At 38.0% G+C, this 21,213-nt stretch overlaps 1 protein-coding gene across 3 annotated transcripts in view; it reads right to left on the reverse strand.

The window, feature by feature from the left end:
• Positions 1 to 5,925: 5,925 nt before the first annotated feature.
• Positions 5,926 to 21,213, reverse strand: part of RAB27B (RAB27B, member RAS oncogene family) — a 159,368-nt gene continuing 144,080 nt past the window's right edge. For 2 of the 3 annotated variants that reach the window (XM_065889900.1, XM_065889901.1), the window contains 6 exons: positions 16,335 to 16,506; positions 14,478 to 14,563; positions 10,007 to 10,110; positions 7,353 to 7,476; positions 6,075 to 6,251; positions 5,926 to 6,043 (listed from right to left, as the gene is read on the reverse strand). In XM_065889900.1, coding sequence (XP_065745972.1) covers positions 5,968 to 6,043; positions 6,075 to 6,251; positions 7,353 to 7,476; positions 10,007 to 10,110; positions 14,478 to 14,563; positions 16,335 to 16,487 — 720 coding nt within the window. In that variant the 5' untranslated portion in view covers positions 16,488 to 16,506 and the 3' untranslated portion in view covers positions 5,926 to 5,967. The other variant, XM_065889902.1, reaches the window with a different exon arrangement.

Below are 21,213 nucleotides of genomic sequence, written 5' to 3' on the forward strand. Positions count from 1 at the left end.
CTATTCAGGGTCACGGAGAATAAAAACTCCGTGTTTAAGGGTTTAACTTACATTCATGGCACTAGACAAAACAGAGATCTGAGTAAATGACAGAGAAAACAATCGAATGTGCTTAGCCTAAAACTGAGGATAATGTCACTTAAAAGTAGCCCACTGGGGCACACTGCAGCACTTCAGTATTACGCCAGAACGTTGTCTACTTTTAACACATTAAGTGGGATAATTTCAGATACAGTCAGTATCTTTTATAAGGCTGTGGACACAGAAGCCCTATTTATACAAGGAGGATGTTGGCCAGATTGTAATATACTATCTAGAATGTAATTGGATTCCTTGAGAGAAATACAAGATGACCTACAAAATGAAATAGAACTCATATTTTTTCAATAACTTGAGATATATTAAACATTTTCAATCAAATACAATGACGGTAAGCCGACTACCCATTTCAAGTTTCCAATATCTCTACTAAAATTAGTGTTTTGTCCCTGCTATAACACTTGTGAAAGTACGGTTGTGAAAGTATGGCTGTGATATTTTATTATTCTTAGCTTGGGATAATAGTGTTAGTTTATGAAATGGAACATAATTTACAAACCAGTTTCTATATATGTTCTCCTTTGGGCCAGACATGAACCCTGTGAGGCATGTAGGATTTATAAGCCTCCTACTTGGAGAAGCCATATTTAATGACATACCCATGGCCCCCAAATTGTTCTTTTTGGCCACTTTCCTTTCTAAAATACTAGGCTTCCTCTCAAATAACATTTGAAAAAAATAACCTGGAGAAGAGTAAGCATAAGCATACGTTATTACTTTGCTAGGGACAGATACTATTTTGATGTGCCAGCAGACATAAGGACAACAGCCATTGGTTAAATAAGGGATCCATTAGGTTAAGAACAGACAAGCGGCTCCTACAGAACTTGCTAATGACTAAGTCGACTGAGGGATAATAGCCATGACTTCCACGACCAGTTGGAAAGAAAATGAACTCGAAAACAGATTTAAATAACTCAATTCAAAGACAATTTCTTTGTACTCTTTTTCTTCAAAAGAGAACACCTTTTTAAATAACCCCATTATTTTGGTACTCATGGTTTTTTATGTTTGCTTGTTATTCTCTCTAAATATGAATTTAGAAAATATCTCAATCATAGGCTGTTGGTAAAAAGAGCTCTGCAGAAAGGCATCTTTGTGATGCTACTTCTTAAAAAATTAAAGTGCAATTTATGAGAAAATTTGATTCAGATAGAGTAAATGTTTCCAATTTTCTCAAATTTTGATGCCAATCATGAAATATTTAGTGTTTCAATATTTTTATTAGCTTGGTTTTAAGGGCATAAACCTCTAGTTGGTAGATAAAAATAATGGCTAAATATTTGCCATAGATCTGGTTACAAACAACTTTGTCAGTCTTTTTTTTTTTTCCTGCCTAAAAATCAACCTTCTAAGTATGGTCTTCTCCATGTTCTGCCATAGTTAGAAACTCTATTTAGACAACTTTAATCTCTAATCTCTATAGTTCTTGCTCAACAATGTCAATGTGGTTGAGTCTCTACCCAAGAACTCCAAGGCAATAAGTTTATAAAATTCCCTATTCAGCTAACAGTGTTTTATTTTTATCAGTTCTACTTTATGAGACAAGTATCTCCATAGATTTATAAAGCATTGAGACAACACTCATCTCAGAGAATACTCTCTATCTACTTTCCATATTCAAGAGCTCAGCACTCTCCCCAGAAATAAACTTATACCACTTTGGTCAAAGATCAAGAAGAAAATACAGCCTTTGGTGAATTCTTAGACAAGCTTTTCAAACATAGACAGTATCTTGGAATCTTTAAAAATGATAAAGCTTTCCCTAAAATATTCAAATACACTAGACTTCTTTTAATGCTTTCAAGCTTGGGAGTAGAAGGCGAAAGACAGCTTTTCTATCACTTTGGCTAATGTAGCTCCCAGATCTTCCTTTTAAAGAGTTATTAAGTATCTTAGGACACCAGAAACTTCAATATTATCTCTTTACAATTAGAATTTTAATCTCAAAAATTCTTTATGGATGAGGATTCTCCCTCAAATTTTTAGTTCCAGGTTATATGCTACATCTAGTTATACACTGGATCTCTTTACACACATATTGCTTCTCCTTCTAACCGATGCACCCACTCCATTGGTGAGAATGTATACGAGTTTCATCAAATTTGTTGATTCCCAGTGGACAAAATTTACACTTTAAAGAATATTTCAGCTGTTAGTAAACTATCTTTTAATGTAGTGAGTCCTCCTCTATGGTCAAGTTTCTCTCTCTTATAAAGAAGACAAGAAACGCCTGATAAAAACTCTTGCCCTGGGCTTCCCTGGTGGCGCAGTGGTTGAGGGTCCGCCTGCCGATGCAGGGGACACGGGTTCGTGCCCCGGTCTGGGAAGATCCCACATGCCGCGGAGCGGCTGGGCCCGTGAGCCATGGCCGCTGGGCCTGCGCGTCCGGAGCCTGTCCTCCGCAACGGGAGAGGCCACGACAGTGAGAGGCCCGCGTAACGCTTAAAAAAAAAAAAAAAAAAAAAAAAAAAAAAAAAAAAACTCTTGCCCTGTTCCTCCTATCTGTACAGATTGGCAGAGAATAACATACTAGAAGCATAACAAAGACACCCACTGATGTATAGAATGTCCCATCTGGTTAAACACAACAGGTAAAATATTTACTTTAGTAAACGCTGGTTTCAAATTTGTTGCAGCGTGCTAGCTGATAATATGGAAATGACAGCAACTTGGCTGGAGTGGGACTGGCCGGAGTTTTGAAATTCTTATGTAGAGACCCACAAGCTCAATTCCCAGCATTTAGCATTTTTTTTCCTGCCAATTTGTGACTTGTTACCCTCATCACACCAAGACAAACATGTTCTCTCAACTATATTTGATACATTTTTCATAGGACTTTTTTTTTTTTTTTACATTAAAAGGTAACCTTGTACCTAATCACAGAGTCTCAAATAATGCCCACTCCCTAAAAAGTGACGAGGAGATGGTGGTAATAATCTCCAGATTTGAATAAGATTCTTATACCCTTTGCTGAAAACCTCAGAATACCTTTAGCTGCACTAGAGTCTCTGTGAGGCCTTCCTACAACATGGTATCATAGGAAATAAGCTATGGGGCTGGAGACAAATCTGGTCAAGGAGGTCTCCGAGGCACTGTATTAGAGCAATGTAAACATTAAACCAGTGTAAACACTTCCAAAATGGTTTCTATATCAGAAAGGAACTTCATGTACATTTTAAATAATTCTCCAAAATACGATATGGTTAACTAAAGCATTTGGGACGAAATAAGTAATACATATTGCTGTGTATTAAAGGGTGTATGCAATTGTTTAAAAGCAGTCTGTATACTTCGTGACCCCAAGTCAATTTGAAATTGTAAAATGAATTATACAGAATAATTAATTCTGAAATACTGAAAGAGTAATGGTTACTAGTAATGGTTACATAGACTTCAGGGTCTTACATCAAACTTGACAGAGAAAACATTGTTTTTAGATTAAGTGTTTATTTATAAGTAGAATACTATTTTAAATTAATTTTCTTGTCTGTTTTAAATTTCATTCCTCTTGCGATTACCCAATAATTGTTATTTTTATAGGAATAGTTATTTAATTATAAGCATCGTCACCCTCTGCTTCATGCTATGGCTATCAAATAATGATCCTAAAATAGACCCTGAATAAAGGCTTGTTAAATAACTGACAGTGACAGAATCTTGGATAAGTAAATCAATCATGTAACTGGAAAATACATAGAAACAAAAAGGCATATCCAAAATAAAATGCTTTTTGGATTTTAGAAAGGCTAAGTGTTTCCTGTTGTGGAAATGCAGGGGGCATCATAATTTGAATCCAAAGGAGAAATCGACCTAATGACCGAAAAGTTCACCAAATTTTGCCACACCAATGGTTACATTGTTTTTGCTCATATTCGTTTCAGAAGAAACATCTTTGACGATAGCTAATAGCCTTCTATCCTCCTGGCACAGGCACTGAGGTCATAAATAGCATCACAGAGAAAAGCATCCTGGGAGTGAATACCCACTCATGACCAACCTTAGAAGCTGGCATCGTGCTGCAGAAATCAGAGGACCTGGGCAGCTGACAGTGAGAACTTGTTAATCTGTTAAGGACTAACTCCATTAAAGCTTCCAAGTTACCTGGATTCATGGCACATTTCTGGGTCTTGTAACTAGACAGTCCCTTGGATCTGTGTTCCTAAAACTGATTGACACCCAGTGGAGGTTGGCAGATGGAGGTTAAAGGTGGGGGACTGGGATTTAGAGTTTCCTATGTTTGTAACTTAACAAAAAATATACAGAGAGTCTAGAAAAGTGAAGTTTAATTGGAAAATTTTTCTACAAAGAGGAACTATCCTGTAGAAAAATCATATATTCACAATAAAAAGAGAAAACCTAAAGTATGATGACGTTGTTATTGACAAAATCGACTGAAATACATAAATAATAGTAATAGGAGTGGCCTACGTTTACCAGAAACTAAACCAAAAGCCAATGTTTAGATGCAATAATAATAGGCCAATGGAAAATAACTTTGTGATCATTTTTAGAAAGAAAAGACAGCATTATGTGAAAAATAAAGCCATTAACAAAAGTTTTGCTTAGATAAGATACAGCTCCATCTCTGCCAACCCCCCAATATAGTTCAAGCATAGGTGTTTTGCCTTAGGCAAAATAAAAACAGATGCTAAATACACTGTAATATGGCATGATGTATCGTCAATTTTTATGTGATAAATGACATGAAAATTCAGAGTGACCATAAAATCGATCCATCATTATTCTAAGTTGTTGATCTACAAAGTGACATCCCTCTATTTTTACAATTGATTCAAAGCCAGGGGTGGGTGTGGGTTGGAGGAGAGTAATGTGATTTAGAGTTTCCAGTACTTTGTAAATCAGAAAGAAACCTAGAATTAATAGTCACTTTTTATTTCATATCACCAACATATTTTATCTACAAAAATTAAGGCTAAATAGTTTTTCTTGAGTGCATAAAGAGACAGTTAATAAACAGCAATCTTTAATTTCTCTTTGTGACTTTTTATCATGATTGCTAAGAAATATGAAATGTGAAGCCGAACACTACACCAATTTCTAAAATTTTGTTGGAAATGCAAACCTCTGGAGACTCCCTTAATCCCGACTGATAATGTCAGCTTCTAATTGCCTTGAGTGAAATTTGGCTAAGTATCTCTCCCAGACATCTGTAACAGATACATTTAATTTCAGTTGCCCAAATGCCATGTTCCCATACCTTCATTTTTCTCCCTGGGCATTTCTCTTGTCCTCTGTCATTCACAGTCCTATTCTTGTCTATCTGCCATTTATTAAGAATATACAAATGGCATTATTACACAGTCTCCTACATTTTCTCAGAAGTCTGACATTCATCGTCTCGTAAGGTAGTCATTCTAGCACAGCTTATACGATGTACATGGTAATGTCACTCTTAATGAATCACTTAGAATTCTTTTTTGTGTATATGCATTTTTAGCTAATGTTTCCCCCAATGCAAACCTATAAAAGTACAAGTCAGATTCTATATAAGAAGTAAATCCAACCATTTAAGAAAGTCATCTTTCTATGTTATCCCTTTAGAAGCTTATTCTTGTCCCCAATGTGACAAGGTACCTTTGGTTCTTTTGGTTTGAAAACTCCCTGATATTTTTCTTCTTGTATACTCTCTTATATACTCATCTTCTTTATAAGGAAAACAAATTGAGCATCCATGATGGTATGATGACGATGGAAAATCTTTGATCTTGTTTGGATGGGCCTCAGGGACAACTGGTCAACTCTTGAACACTGTTGACTACTGTGATTTCTTAAAATAGATTTTCTGGCAGAAGAAGAAAGACATGCCATTATGCATGGTCTACTCAACAACAACTGTGTGGTTTGTCACTCTTTTTGGAAGTGATGCTTGCGTGGGGTTCTGGATGATCGGTTCATATGGTAAAGTTTAGCAGGCACACTTCTTTTTTTTTTTTTTTTTTTAGCAGGCACACTTCTTCTCTGCTGGTTTGTCCCCATCCAGCTTCCCAGAACTACCTCCATTGACAATGTCGGGGACTTGGGTCTTCTCTACACACTGTTCCATTCGTTTCATTATTAAGTCCAGAAGGGTTTCCACAGCCTTTTCCACATTCTGGCCAGTCGCTGCACTTGTTTCAAAATATGGTATGCTAGCATGGAAGAGATGACAAATATTTTTGAGAGGAAGGAACCAGAAAAGATACAACAAGATGTGCCAATGAGTCACACATGCAACAACATGGCTGGCTGAGAGATTGTGAAATAATCACGATTTTGCTGGCTGAGTTGGAAAACATCCTTGTTTTTCCTCAGTGAGTGAAAGCTGGTGGGTTTCTTTTTAGTATGGGTGTAACAAGTTTTATGGGCAAGGAAACTGATACAGGAGGTAATCAGGGACTTGAAGCCAAAGCATCATCACTGATTCTTAAAGATTAAGAGGGTAAAAATGCCTAAACTAGTGATCAATATTACCATTAAAACTATTACTTCCCTCCAATCAATTACCTAGAGGTCTGATTTAGAATTTAAGCAGGCACTGTATAGGATATTTATGTGAATACAGTCTATATTTATTTGGAATCCAAAGTTCCAAAAAGACATGTACATTTATAAAGCTCTCAAGGAGAATCCTTCAGTAAAAAATGGACAGATTTGGCAAAGATGCTTACATTTGAAAAAGAATGACAATTTCTGCCTTGGGAGTCAATTTACAATTACATGGAATATTTAAAAAATTTTAAAAGCTGCCATTTAAGCTCAGCTAGGATAATGATTGCAATATTATGTCCAGGTCAGGTATCATTCCTTAGAGTTTTGTAGTTATCGATTGAGAGGCGGTAGAGTACAGTGTTGAAAAGCATGGACTCTGATCTCAGTCTGCCTGGGTTGAATTCTAGCTCTACTACTTACTATCTATGTGGCCTTCCATCAGTTACTCAATCCCTCTGTGTCTCAATTACTCATACATAAAGTGGGATAACTCTAGATTTCCTATATATGATTATGAGGGGTTAGATGAGTTAAAGCCTAGGAACAGTTGCTAGCACATAATAAGCATTCAGTAAATGTTAGCTGCTATTATTATGAAATAGTTCATTAAAAACATCACATATATTCCTCTGGAAGATCTTTTTCATTCATGCGACATTCCTGAATCAAAGGTATCCCTTCTAATATCAATCTCCTGACCCTACCCCATTACTAAGCAGCCGTGTGCAAGTTTAGAGGACATCTCCACGTGACTGACTTACCTGTATTTTTCAGCCAGGTCCCGGGCTTGCCGTTCGTTGACTTCTCTCTGGTCTGGCAGGTCTGCCTTGTTGCCAATTAATACTATATCTGGATTTTCACAATAAGCATTTGCTTGCAGTTGGCCTTGGAAAGAAAACAGATGGAACCAGCAAGTCAGTTATAAACAAGTGATGTCAAATGACTGCTCATACTTCAGAGTCCTAGTCTAACTGCTCATCTGTAGCCTGGCTGCTTACGAGTTATATTATATTAGCCAAGTTGCTTAACTCTTCCCAGCCACAGTCTCCTCATCTAGGAAATGGAGCTAATTCCTCACAGGTTGCGGGTTGTGAAGATTAATAAGAGTGTATGTGAAGCACTTGTATGAATACCTATCAGTGCTCCTCTATATCTGGGGAAATGCCCTTTGAGATGAACATACTGTTTTTCATTCCATTTATTCTTCAAATATAAGTGGAGAGAATAGAACGTGATCTTAAAGTACATAAGTTTGCTCTTTCCTTTAGGAGGCTGCTACATTTCCCTTTCCTGAAGTTCAAGGTGATGATCCATAAGAGCAGAACATTTTTGAACCACCACAAATTCATGTAGAAACAATATTAAGACAGGTCACTTGTTTTTCTCTTTTCTCCAGGAGACACTGTTTAAAAGAGAAGGGGGGTGGGGGGAGGAGGAGGAGAGAAGAAGAAGGAGGAGAAGAAGAAGGAAGGGAGGCAGGGAGGGAGGGAGGAAGGAAGGAAACGATAAAAAAAACTTGTCAATCTATGTTTTCAAGGTTCCAGGACTATTTTACGGTCTACCTCAAGGCAAGCTATTTGCAACCTTGCTGAGGTCAGAGAAAGAAGACAAATGCTTACTCTATAACACCAATTATTTGGATGTTAGAAATTAAAGCCTTATTAGATATGGCAATTAATTATCTTAAATCCCAACTGTATCTTTCTGGAAATTTTAGTAATAAGGGAGCATCTCATCTACCTTGAAAAATGATGAACGAATCAGTCTCTGAAAGAATTGAATAATCTTATTATCTCCTTATCTCCCCAGAATCTAATAATAACACCAAAATTTGGATAAAGAAATGTAATAGCAAAAGAAAATGGAGACAGATCCTAGGATAAACACTCATTTGGAGAAGCAATTAAGTCAGAATTTGTTGGTATTTTTCCCCACTGTTAGTGAACTTACATTTAAAGCATTTACATATATTATTAATTATATATAATATGTAATAATAAGATATGTATATATTTGAGAATCTACACAGCCAGACACTCAGCCAGGTGATCTGGGGTATCGCAATGGAACAAAGCAGACCAAGTCTGCACCTTTATAGAGCTTACATTCTAGTGGTAGAAAGAACCAAAACCACAAGTAAACAAAGAAATAATATAATATAATAACTATAATATAATAAATATAATATAATATAATAAATATAATATGTGTCAGGTGGTGGCAGTGACCAAATGAAATAGAAAGTGTATTGAGGGCATACAGAGTGATGAAGAGCACTGTTTTAGATGGGGCTGTCAGGGAAAGCCTCTCCCAAGAGATAAATAAGGTTTGAACAAGAACTTGCAGGAGATGAAAGAACTAACACACGCTATAAATTGGAAAAGAGAAATCAATGCAGAGGCGAAGAGAAATCAATGCAGAGGCGAAGAGAAATCGAAGTCTCCAAGGCAGGACTGTGCTTCTCAGGGGAGAGACCTTTAGCTGGAGGCCAGTGAGCTGGGCACAGTAAAAGTGAATTAAAGAGGAATTCCAAGTGAGATGGGAAATCCCAAAAGGACTTCGAGCAGAGCAATAATATGATCTAGTCTTTTAAAAAATATCACTCTGGCCACAGACAGCCCTGACAAATCTAGAAATGACAAGTAGCACCAGCCCCATGCGACTGCTGGTATGTCCCACTAGGATTAAAACTGGTATTTGTAATTTAAAACATGCAAATGAAATATTGTCTTTAGTGCTACATCAGTTAAAAAAATAAAGGAAAGATCAAATACCACGCCTCTGTGCTGACGTATCAATCTGGCTTTAATAACTGACTAGGCTACTTTGAAACTTTATATTATGTTTAAATTGCCATGAAGGCTGGAGATTTTTCTGTACCAGTCTTCCTCACATTTGAACACTTTTCTAAAAAGAAGTAAAATTTCAACGTGAGCTTGTTGACTGACACGCTACCGTATTTTCACGTGGCTGCCCTGCTCTGAAACAATTTCCCACCTAATTAACCCATTAGTTCATTAACACTCTAGTTAACCCACGTGCAAGGGCACACACTGTAGGTACCAGATGCCCCCTCAGAAAACGCTGCTGTTTTTCTGTGTCCCCACCAGGCTAGATGGAGTAGATGTGACCACTCATTTAGTTTTAAGACGTCCTTCAAGACTTACTGGATACGTGGAATTAATGGCCTGTCAGTTGCAACAATAAAGTCCTTACGTATAGGTGGTGATTCTTCTAAGGCGTCAAAGGAAAACACAATTTTAAGCCACTTTGGATGAGCCACATAAAAGCCACCGCTTTGAAGGTGACACAGGAAACACTAAACCTGTGACATTTTAGAGTTAATCTGTGGTCCCCAATCTGGTTTCATCTTGTGAGGCAGAGAAGCCAACGGAAGTTACTCGGTCCCACTTACTCATCCAGTTTCTGACATTTAAGAAGCTCTGTTGACTGGTGAGGTCAAACATTAATAAGAAACCCATGGCGTCTCTGAAAAACGCAGTGGTGAGGCTCCGGAATCTGCCAAAAAAGCACAGTGGATAGTTCTGAGAGTCAGTCCACATGCAAATTCTGATGACAATACAAACAACACTATTTCCCTTTCAGATATGAACTCTCCATGGCATCCCTCGGGATTATTCTGCCGAATAGGCAGAAAGACTGCTGAAGGGTCGGGGAGAACACCTGGTTGTGGATTCGTTTAAGATCGCGTCCCGGCTTTGTGTTCCCTAGCAGGTATGCGTGCAAGAGTTTGTAAACTTCAACCACACACTCGCGTACACAGCCCCTTGGAATCTTTCTCTCATTGGCTCACGGGCATCTCGTGGCCCACAATTAAAATAGAAGCCACTTTAGAGTTGGGACTTTAACTTATACTTTTCAAATTTCTTGTCTGTGCCCAGAAGGAAGCTTGGCACATGGTAGCCTGAAAATGAATGCCTGTGATTACATGCAGAAAATCACAACTTGTTAGCAGCTGGAACTAGGGTTCTTTTGTAAGGAAGAACATTGGTGAGAAAACTCTTTTATAAGCACTCCTTAGGGATAAAACTGAGTTTTAGGCTGGCATGCATGTCTCTTAAGAAGGACGACAGTGAAGAAAGGAAAAAGAGGATGTTGATTAGGGGAATGAGGGAAGGGCAGAGAGACTCGGTAGTTGAGCAGAGAAAGCAAGAAGTCTCATCTCTAATGGAGGATTTTGAAGAACGGACTCCTTCAAGTGCGATGTAAAGACTTTCTCTTGTTCCAACCCCTTCTACCCCAACATCCTCAGGGAAGTTGAAGATGCTTTGAGATCCACTTCAATGTCGGCAATGGGCGAAACAAGAGATCACACGTAAGGTCCAGAGAAGGTTTGGGTTATACTGATAAAGAAGTGAATTTGGCAATTGATTTTTAGAAAGGCACATGACTTTGAAACAGAGAAGCGTATCACTTCTTATCCTAAATGTCCTCCTAATTTTGGATCTCCTATTTTGGCCTATTTGTAGATTCTTGGGTTTCCTCTGGGTTCTATTCTTGACCTTTTCTTCCTCTACATATATTCACTGGTTAATCTCATTCACTTCCCTGGCTCAATTATCACCGATATGTTGAACCCCAAATTTATAGGTCTAAATTTTTCCTGCCTTCCACACCATATGCCCAATTACTTGTTTGATATTTCCACTTGGAGGAAACTAAGGTACCCTCAACTTCATGTGTTTAAAACCAAACTGGCCCCTCCTCCTGATTTTCTGTCAATGACATCACCATCCTCCTTGGTCACCACAGCCTTTCTACCTCACCTGCTATATACAAGCAATCAACAAATATCTCCTTTCTCATTTGTGTCCACGTACCCTGCCACTACTCTAGTTTTGGACCCATTATCTTCCACCTGGATAATTTCAACAGCCTTCTCAACAGGCTTCCTGTCTCCAGTGTCGTATGGGATCCTCCCCTTCCCTGATTTCTTCCCACTGATTATATAAATCCTCTGCTAAAAACATTTAAATGATGGTACTTTGCTTAAGATAATGACTGAACTTTTCAACAATCCGTCAAGGCTCTGCATGAACTAACCCTTGCTCATCCGTCCAGCTTCATCTGTTGACTACCCACAGGCAAGCTGATCTTCTTTTAGTTCTTAGAAAGTTCACTCTCTCCCCTGGGCTTTCACACATGCTGTTATTCCTGTGGGTAGCCTCACCTTCATGCTTCCTTTACCTTCTATCCTTTCAGCCTGGATAAGATTCACTCATACATTGTGTAAAGAGTATGTATATTTACATATAACAGTATCACCTCCCCACGCTGACTTCCCAACACCCTCATGTAGCTTATGGGCTCCTCTTGGTGCACCTGACAACCACTCTTTGTTTTCCTGTTACTGCCCTAAAGCTATTATTGCAATTGTTTATTTGTCCAGATTCTACCCCGGTAGCTCCAAGAAAAAAGGAGCTGTGTTTCTAACTTGCTATCCATTGTGTTTCTATGGCCCTGAGCACATTTTTGGCTCGCTAAATGCCTGTCAAATATAGATAGAGAAATAAAGAAAGAAAATAGCAAAGGATATAAATTATTAAAGTGTTAAATAACTTCAATAGAGAACAATACTTTCAATACCAAAGCAGGGAGAAGAGATATTTTAATGACTTTTTATTTCCAAAATAAGATTCCTTTGGTAGGACATACTCATTGATGATTACAAAATACCAAAAGTTTTACTCAGTTTTCTTCCTGTGGATTTGTTCCTACCAGTCACTAGAAGCTCGAAGATTACAGGGCTTTTATTGAAGGGTTCTTTCTCTGTCTTTGGGAACTAGCTGTACTCCCAAAACTGTCTCCTGCTCCAACCACAAGAGTGTGGCTAACTCAGCCACAATAGTCTCCTCTCTGTCCTCTCCTTAAGAGTGTGTGTGTGTGTGTGTGTGTGTATCTCATTTGAGGATAAGACTGTGCCTTATCCCCCTCTCATTGCCCACAGCACAGGACAGTTACTTTAAAACATACTTGCTCGATAAGATCTCATTGGAGTAAACACTTCTGCATCCACAGCAACATGGGTAAAATACTCTTGCTCTGGACCAGCTTCATACCCTGGACCACTCAGCCCAGTACCCTTGTTAACCCCCTTACTCTCCAGGGTTTACTCCAGGGGAAAGCTTATTGATTTCTAGCTTCACCCACCAACCTCATTGTGTCCCCGGGGCGGGGGAAAGCTAGGACCCCATGAGAAAACAGATCCTAGGGCACATTATAGCTCCTTCTCCCTCACTGAGAACTAAGTCTGTGCCCTGCATCCTTTAGGTTTACATGAGGGGTATGATTTTTGTCCTCCTTCCCATAACGTGCCTTTTATCAATAAGCATTATGTTACGTGGCTTATACTGCCAGTCGTCCTCAGGCACAGGGCTGAGGTGTGAGGCATTGTTCATCCCGCTGCTTATCTGTACCTCTTATACAGAATGCAAAATTCTCAAGGAATGAATAACCTTGATGTACTAAGACTGTCCTTAGTATTTCCTATTTCACTCCTGGAGCAGCTGTCTTAAGGGGACAGATGAGAGAAGCCTGCCATCACGCTAGGCTGACATATCGTGTGTGAAGACATATGGGAACCACATTTTCTCATATTCCTTCTTCAAAAATGAATTAAATCGGCCTATAAAACATACATCTTTGTGACAACAAAACTGACATATGAACAGAGATTCTTGTAAGGAGTGACTTCAGAAGAACCAGCCGTGTTGAAGGATGTATGTAAATGGAATTCACAGTCAAAAAAGCTCACAGAGAGGGCCCAGCACCTCTCCTGGCGTTTACACTCACTGAAAGCGAGAATGTTTTGGATTCATTTCAAAGACTGAAGTGTTTACCAGCATAAACATTGTAAGACATGTGATGTAGAATTGGGAGGTATGTGCCTTCTAAATATCTTCTCTGACAATCTATTGCCAATTTTTGTTTAATCTAATATTGAAAAGCTTCACTAGCTTGGGGTCTTTTGCACTCCGGAAGTTTGAATCTCTAAGAAATATATTTTCATCAAATAATGGCATAGCACCTCCAGCTCTAAACAATCCACACTACTGTCTACTGAGTGTCTCTTGACTTGGACGTTGTACAGAGACGAGGCTGAAAAACCAAGTATGGCCTCTGTCCTTATAAAGCTCACAATTGTGTTGGGGTGAGAAGGTCACGAGTGAATCAGAGGCCAGCAGTTACAGATAAAAATAAAAGATTCACCTTACTGCAAGGTGGTATACAATTAATTGAGTAATTTAAGGGATGGAAGAATAGATGTAGGAGTTCAAGAAAGAGGGAGTTTGTTTCACTTGGGGTGTTCAGAAGAGCCCCGACAAGCAGGTGTAATGTGAGCCAGGCCTGGTGAAAGGAGAGGCTCAGGGAAGGTGGAAAGGGAGTAAAACATTCCAGCTGGAGGTTGACGGTGAAACCAAAATCTCAGAGAGTTAAGCCAGTCAAAAGGCACAGGATGAGAGTCTGTGTGTAAGGGCAGAAAGAGATGAGAAAGATATTAACACCCTTTTCTTCAACTCCCTCTTCAAGTAGTACTTGTAACAATGTCAATTTCCCACCTCAGTTTAATTAAATTCTGGAGAAGTTTTTTTCTTTTTTCCCCTATTACAAAGTACAAAGACAATGCATAAGAATTTTCAGAGATTTCTGAAAATCTGATTTTTGAAATCTGTACCAAATACACAGTGCTAGTTATGGTCGATTAACTACAAATAATTTATTTTTATTTTTTGATACAAATGTTTATTTTGAAACCAGAAGGAGAGTTGCATATCCTTACAAGTCCACATACCACATACAGCATTCACATTAAAATAAGTTTTCCTAAGATATTTGTAGCTAGAAACAAAGTAATTCACTGTTACCTCTCTTGTCCCGCTGTGTCCCAAAGCTGGAGATGCACCTTAACTGCTTTCCCTGTTGACCCATTTGGTCCCTGTGTGTTATAAACCTGAAAAATACAAATGTCATCAGTTGATACTGCTTTGGATTTTGTCAGCATTCAAATTCTCTGGGTTCACTCAGCATATTTTCTCTTCATTACTATAATCAAAGTTCATAGTGCAAAATAAATATTTGCTCTGTTTTGTTTCCCCAGAAGTATCACATATACTCTCACTTTTAAATGTCAAGTATAAGTATGGTTTTCAAAACAATTTAGGCATCCTGCAAACTTAAATTAGACACCTTCTGTCATTTCCTCATGGAGGCAGCAAACATTAGATTTAGGACCCAACTTCTACGTTCAAATATAGACTCTTCATTTAACTTCATAGAAGCTTATTTTCCTTTAGCAAATTTAGACCCATCATTTCCTCCTACTTTACAGAGTTACTGCTAACTTGAATGACATAGCAGATGTGAAGGCATTTTTAAAACAGTAAAATGCTTTACAAATACCTGAATATCCTCTACTGTGAACTGGACTTTCAAAATGAAAAACACATGGAATTTCTCAATACGTTTACACAGGATATTTCAAGCCTTTCCTTACTAGTCGTTCCTTCAAAGGCTCTTTTTAGAAAAGTTTAAATTTTTTAAATGATGGCATTTTGACTTCTTATTTAAACAAAGCATAGAAATTTTAATATTTATCCAGTTCTTTTACTTATGGCTTAGTGAAGATGTTTTAAAGGAAAAACTTTGCAAAGATTTATACCTAGATTGGGGTTGGGGGTGGGGAATTGGGAGGGGAGAAGGCACAGAAAAACCCTGGAAGGGTTGGGAGCAAGTTGGCTAAGACTATAGTACTGGACTTTCAGATAAGGTACAGGACATTATAAGGAACCATGATTTAACTTCTCAACATCATTTTCTTTGTTTGTTTTTTTGGATTTGTGATATCAACTGGAAGCCGCCGCCATCTTGGCAATCAAGAATACCTTGGGTGGCAGTAAATCTGGCTAAGCTCCTGTGTCTATGTTACACGTCTCACATGTCACAATATCCTTGTCATTAGCGTCTAGCATAGGAGAAGGAAGTGGTTGTGATTCTCACTTAAAATCCCTTATCTTGAAAAATAGCATGGATTGGTCTCACATTCTGTTCATAAGAAGCTAGTGATTGATGGCTGAGTCTACACATAAATAAAAATGCAGCAAGAACTCACAAAGCTCATGTTCCAGCTATTTACCAATCATTCTTTTAACTTTTTTTGTAAGCATAGGGAAATGAACACTTGTTTTTATTGAGGAACTCAGATCAAGAGTTAATGATTTTAGATACTAATTCATGTTTTGAAAGTTGCCTTAAGAATTCATAGAAAACACACTATACAAACCCATAAATGATTTTTGTGTACTTCTGGAGACCAGTGATACTGCCACTCAACTTTTTCTAAGCAAAATGTTATTTATAATTGAGACAGTAAAAAATAATATTTAAACTGGATTAAAGTGACAGGTTATGAATTTCATGTGATAAAAGACGGTCACCTTGCAATGCAATAAACATAGCTTCTTAATCCTTATCTTTTTTTCTTTTCTTCTTTTTTTTTTTTTATGTGGTACGTGGGTCTCTCACTGTTGTGGCCTCTCCCATTGTGGAGCACGGGCTCCGGACGCGCAGGCTCAGCGGCCATGGCTCATGGGCCCAGCCGCTCCGCGACATGTGGGATCTTCCCGGACCGGGCCACGAACCCGTGTGCGCCACCAGGGAAGCCCTTAATCCTTATCTTATATAGTAGGATCAGCAACCAGTTAACAGTATGGTTAAAAACTCACCACACGTTTTTCCCGAAAGTCTATCCCTACTGTCGTGATGAACTTGGGATTGAATTTATTGTCTGTGTAGCGATAAAGAAATGTCGTCTTCCCCACCCCCGAATCTCCAAGGGCCAGGAGTTTGATCAGATAATCATAGTCCCCATCGGTCATAGTGATGGTCTTGGCGGGCCTGTGTAGGAGGAAAAATAAGTACTTATGATTAAAATTGGTTTTCCTTTGCCTTCCTGCAAAGCAACGTAAATTTAGCTTTCAAGGGTAAAAAATTGGAATGCCTCTATTCTGTGACTCGGTGAGTTAACTAGTTCAGAGCAGCTTCAGGAGTAAGGACTCTTCTATGATTTCACTTAGTACCTATCTTTTTATATCATGTCAGGTAATATGGAACGAAAAGCTATGTGATACCCACCATGGCTATTGCCACAGCAATAGTAGAACTTAAAGACTTATAGCTTTTTTTTTTTTTTCAAGCCAGTGTCTCTTGGAATCAGGAGTGTGGTGCTAGGAAAAAGAGTCATAGGGAATAGAAAAAACTGTCCAAGATGATGCAGGTGTGCTAGAGGGAGATTGAAATTATATATGAGTAATGGAAGAGAAAAACCTAGGGGGATATTCTGCATGTAATCCTGCAGGATGAGCTTTCTATTATATGCATACAAAAGATTCCTTTTTAATTTAAAAAATTTCACAGCTGAAATGACAACCTTTAAAAACACTGATTTGAAATCATTTCAAAAGCACTGTTTTAAAATCTTACGTTCTGAAATACTGAACCCTCTGTTCTCCAATGGCAAATCTGCTGTATTTGGCAAATCTGCTGAATATTTTCTAGGCCTTGAAAATAGGGAAGAGCTATTCAGAGGCATACCTACGGTAATTCTTCTAATATTTCTCCTGAAGGAACATCACTTGCCATTTCACCCACTGCCCTAACCTCTCCTGCCTTGGTTTTAATTTCTTCTGTTGTTACAACGGTTATGGGTGATGCCAAGGGCCAAATCCAAAAACAGTGATGACATGAAAACTACCACCACATACCTTTGAATTACACCATCACCCACTAAACACTTGATGTACTTTTCCACTCTTGAGGTTAGCAAAATGATTTGCCATTTGGTACAACTTTCTGATTTGTGGGTTATACAGATGGATAGAGGAAGGCTTATGAAGACATCCCTAGAATAGAAACATTTCTCTCCTATTAGGTAAGAAGGAGGAATATTTCCTCACCTCTACAATCCAGAAAACACTGTACTCTTCAGGAGTTCTGAGGTGATCAAGATCAAATGTCAACAACAAGCTGCTCCATGGACATATCTGAAAACTGCTACATAATTCTAATCATTTTTCTACATGTAAGAAAATGATGCACATATTCATCAATTTAAACAAAACTTTATTTTTTACATTGTCATTTTGGTACAGGGTCAAAACTAAAAGGTTCCATGTCTTTGGATAAATAATGATGATTAGGTAGTTAGCCAGCCAGTATTATTACATCATTTGGAAGATTTACAAGGTTTTTACAATAGAATTTTCAAAAATTTGAACCCTATTGATGCTAAATCCTCCTAAATGTATTACGGTTGATGGATGTATATTTCTTTAATTAATGAATGGTTTTTGAGGTCAGGTGTTTTGAGAGCTGCCAATATATATTTTTGCACTAAAGTTTTCCTCTCTTATAACATCCTTTCTTCACTGAGTAGGGCTCTCAGGGTAGATGTTTGCTGACTGTGAATGTACTCTTTTTCTTTTTTAAGATCTATACAAAGTATAACCATTGCTCAGGAAGAGGTGCATAGCAACCATCAACAAGCAGCCTTCCTTAATGCAGGGATACAGATATCTCCACTACTGACGTGAAATTCTTCTTGGAAAATGTCTGCATTGATCAACCCCCTGGCGGTGAGTAGTTCTGCGTTTGGGTTGGTGCCAAATATCTTACCAGGACTTTTTGGTTGAAGATGTTGCTGTTTCTAGTCTTTGAGCCAAATGGGTTGCTAGAGGAGATTGCTGTCAAAGTCGTAAGGTTTCCCCCATCTAAGGTCTATCACCACCATCACGCTACCTTAGTCTCTCTTTCCCTTCCAAACGTGCTCATGTGAAACTCCTCTGAAGGGTGATAAAGTCTGTTATTTCACCAGTAAAATCGGATAAAACTGTTAATTCTCTTGTGAAAAAAAACAGATGAAATTTAAATATTCTGAGATAGTTAAGTAATTAAAGCAAAATTCGTCCCTGGACACAATCCTTGATAATCAGAGGGAAGAAACTGAAGCTACTGGTTACCTAAATACACGATAAAGTTGGAGGATACTGTGGTTTCCTGGAAAAAAGAATAGAATCAAGAAGATACATCAGCACATTTTAAAACTTTGCTCACAGTTAACTATGCTTTTTGCAATATTTTTGGTGACAGTGTCACAAAAGGCTAAGTCTTGAGCAAATCTAGTTAAATACCTCCAATATACAGTATCAGGCCCAAAGATGAAAATTCCAAAAATGTAATCCATAATCTAGTTTCTGTCAAGGCATGCATACACTGAATAAGGATGAAAGAAAATACAACATAATTTTACAAGATGGAACATGATTAGTTGATAAATGAGTCAAATCGTTGTGCTTTTAGTTCAAACAAAACAATAATCTTCATGGACTGCAATGGTCAGAGCAGATTTTGTAGAGGAAGATGAACTTGCATTTAACCTTATAGCATAGGGAGGAATTAGGTACGAGAGGAGATTCAGGACCATTGCATGGGAGATTAATTGTCACTTACAGAATGAAACTATCACTACTTGCCAACTACATGCCCTACCATGTATTTCTGACCTGCAGCCAATCTGCAGTCCATAAACTGTCTGGGGTTGCCTCCCAATCAGGCTCTAATCCAGAGTCAACAATCCTGGCTAACACAGATCAATTCTACTGCAGCCCACACAGGGTCTTTTCTTTAACTGAAAGATGGTGGAGAATTTGTGGCATTGAACATAAATTCCACCTGAAATGAATGCAAGCTTGGCACTGTGGAAACCATTTATTTAGTGTCTTCAATAGACTATTTAAAGAAATTGATGTATTAAGCTGGGTATGAGATAGTTTGCCTCCAAGTTTCTTTTAAAAATGAATTATTTTATATATACAATTCTTTTGCATTTAGTTTGTAATTTTTAAAGAAATTTCTTTTGTATTTAGCTTCGTTCCTCTTTTGTTACTATGTGATTTTCTGAGTCCTAAAATCATGTGACCTTGATAGTCTATCCTTGGCACAGCAAATACACCACCACAAAGAAAAATAAAAGCCTTGGTAAAAAAGGCTGTTTTCCAAGAACTGGGCTAAAAGAAAAGATCTGGTAAGGATCAAAAAGCTGACAAGTTTAGCAGTATTGTTTATTCCCGCACAATGATTGATGGGATTGTTAGTTCTTGGTTCTATGAATCTAAAAGGGAAGAAAAAGCCAGAGGATTGCCATGTTTCAGGAAATGCGTCTGACTCTCTGCCATTATCACTGTGTCACAAACTATACCACAAGAGCCAGAAGGTCTTTTAGATACAGAAACCACAGCATCGACCTCAGAGCCTTTCGTGGGAAGGTAAGAGGCTGGACGGAGTAGGGAAAAGAATTCACAACGCCCATGAGGCTCTGTTTAATGAAGAATCTTAAAGGTAGAAGGAAATCTAAGTAATCATGTGGTCTAGCCCTTAGTTTACAGATGAGAAATCACATGCAGGAAAGTTACCTAATTTATGGGGTGACATTTCTAATGGAGGAAACCCCAAGACTGGTGTTCATTATGATTTGAAATGGAAACTGGGTTAGATAGGTAGAAACTAGAAATATATTCATTCTATGAGGGAAGGGGATTTTCTCTGGGAACATGATTTTCATAGTTAGAATATCTCAAATGAGGTTGCCCATACTGTCTCTCTCTCTTTTTTTTACCCTGCTTTGTTTCATTCTTGTTCAACATAAATTCCATTAGCTTAGGAATTTAATTTCCTTGTCCACTGCTGGATCCACAGAGCCCAGTATAGTGGTTGGCATACAGGAGGAGCTCAATACATATGTGTTAGTGTATATTTAATATTTAAGATTCTCAGAGCCATGCAAATGTCATGATTAATGAAATGTGTCTTTGGGCAGTTGGTGGAAGTGGAGTCTCTCCAAGTTCAGAGCTTGGATTCTCCTTCCTTCCTCATCTGTAAAGTGAACGTTTAGATTAAATAATGACCTTGGTACTTTCCAGATCTGGCTTCCTGAGCTCATTTTTCTATTTTAAGTTGCACAAGAGTATAAAAACTTCCTCAAAGTAGAATATTTATATCTTCAGAAGAGCAATTTCAAAGAACCTGGGAAAAGAGAAAGTACAGAGGGACTATAATTTTTGAAAGTGAGATTTGTGCTGGCAGACAGCATATTAACTTGTCAGTTGAATAGGTCAGAGCTCAGAGAACTGGGCTCCCCTATGAAAGCATCCATTTGTCCATCTAACACTCATTGGCACCTTCTGTTTTGCATGATATTTTGCATGGCTCTGAGGATACACTCCAATTTGTCTAGTGGGGAGCTTAACAAATGCTACAGATATGTGTGGACGACTACTACCCAGATGGACTAACCCATGCAAACTTTGCTAGTTCTCCAAGTAACAATCTTAAGGATGCCATGACAAGTTATGACCTTGTGACGTGAACTTATTAAATTCATAAAACCATTCTTAAGGTACTTCAGAAAGCTTAAAATAGCAGACAAATAAAATATCACTGGTACTACTTTGCATTCAGTGTAGATGGTTTCAATAAGATAAAACTATCAAGCATAAAATGGACAGATGTTTAATATCTCCTCATTTATCTTTATTTGATTGGTTTGTG

The sequence above is a fragment of the Phocoena phocoena genome, chromosome 13 (assembly GCF_963924675.1).
Source record: "Phocoena phocoena chromosome 13, mPhoPho1.1, whole genome shotgun sequence".
Classification (NCBI taxonomy): Eukaryota; Metazoa; Chordata; class Mammalia; order Artiodactyla; family Phocoenidae; genus Phocoena; species Phocoena phocoena.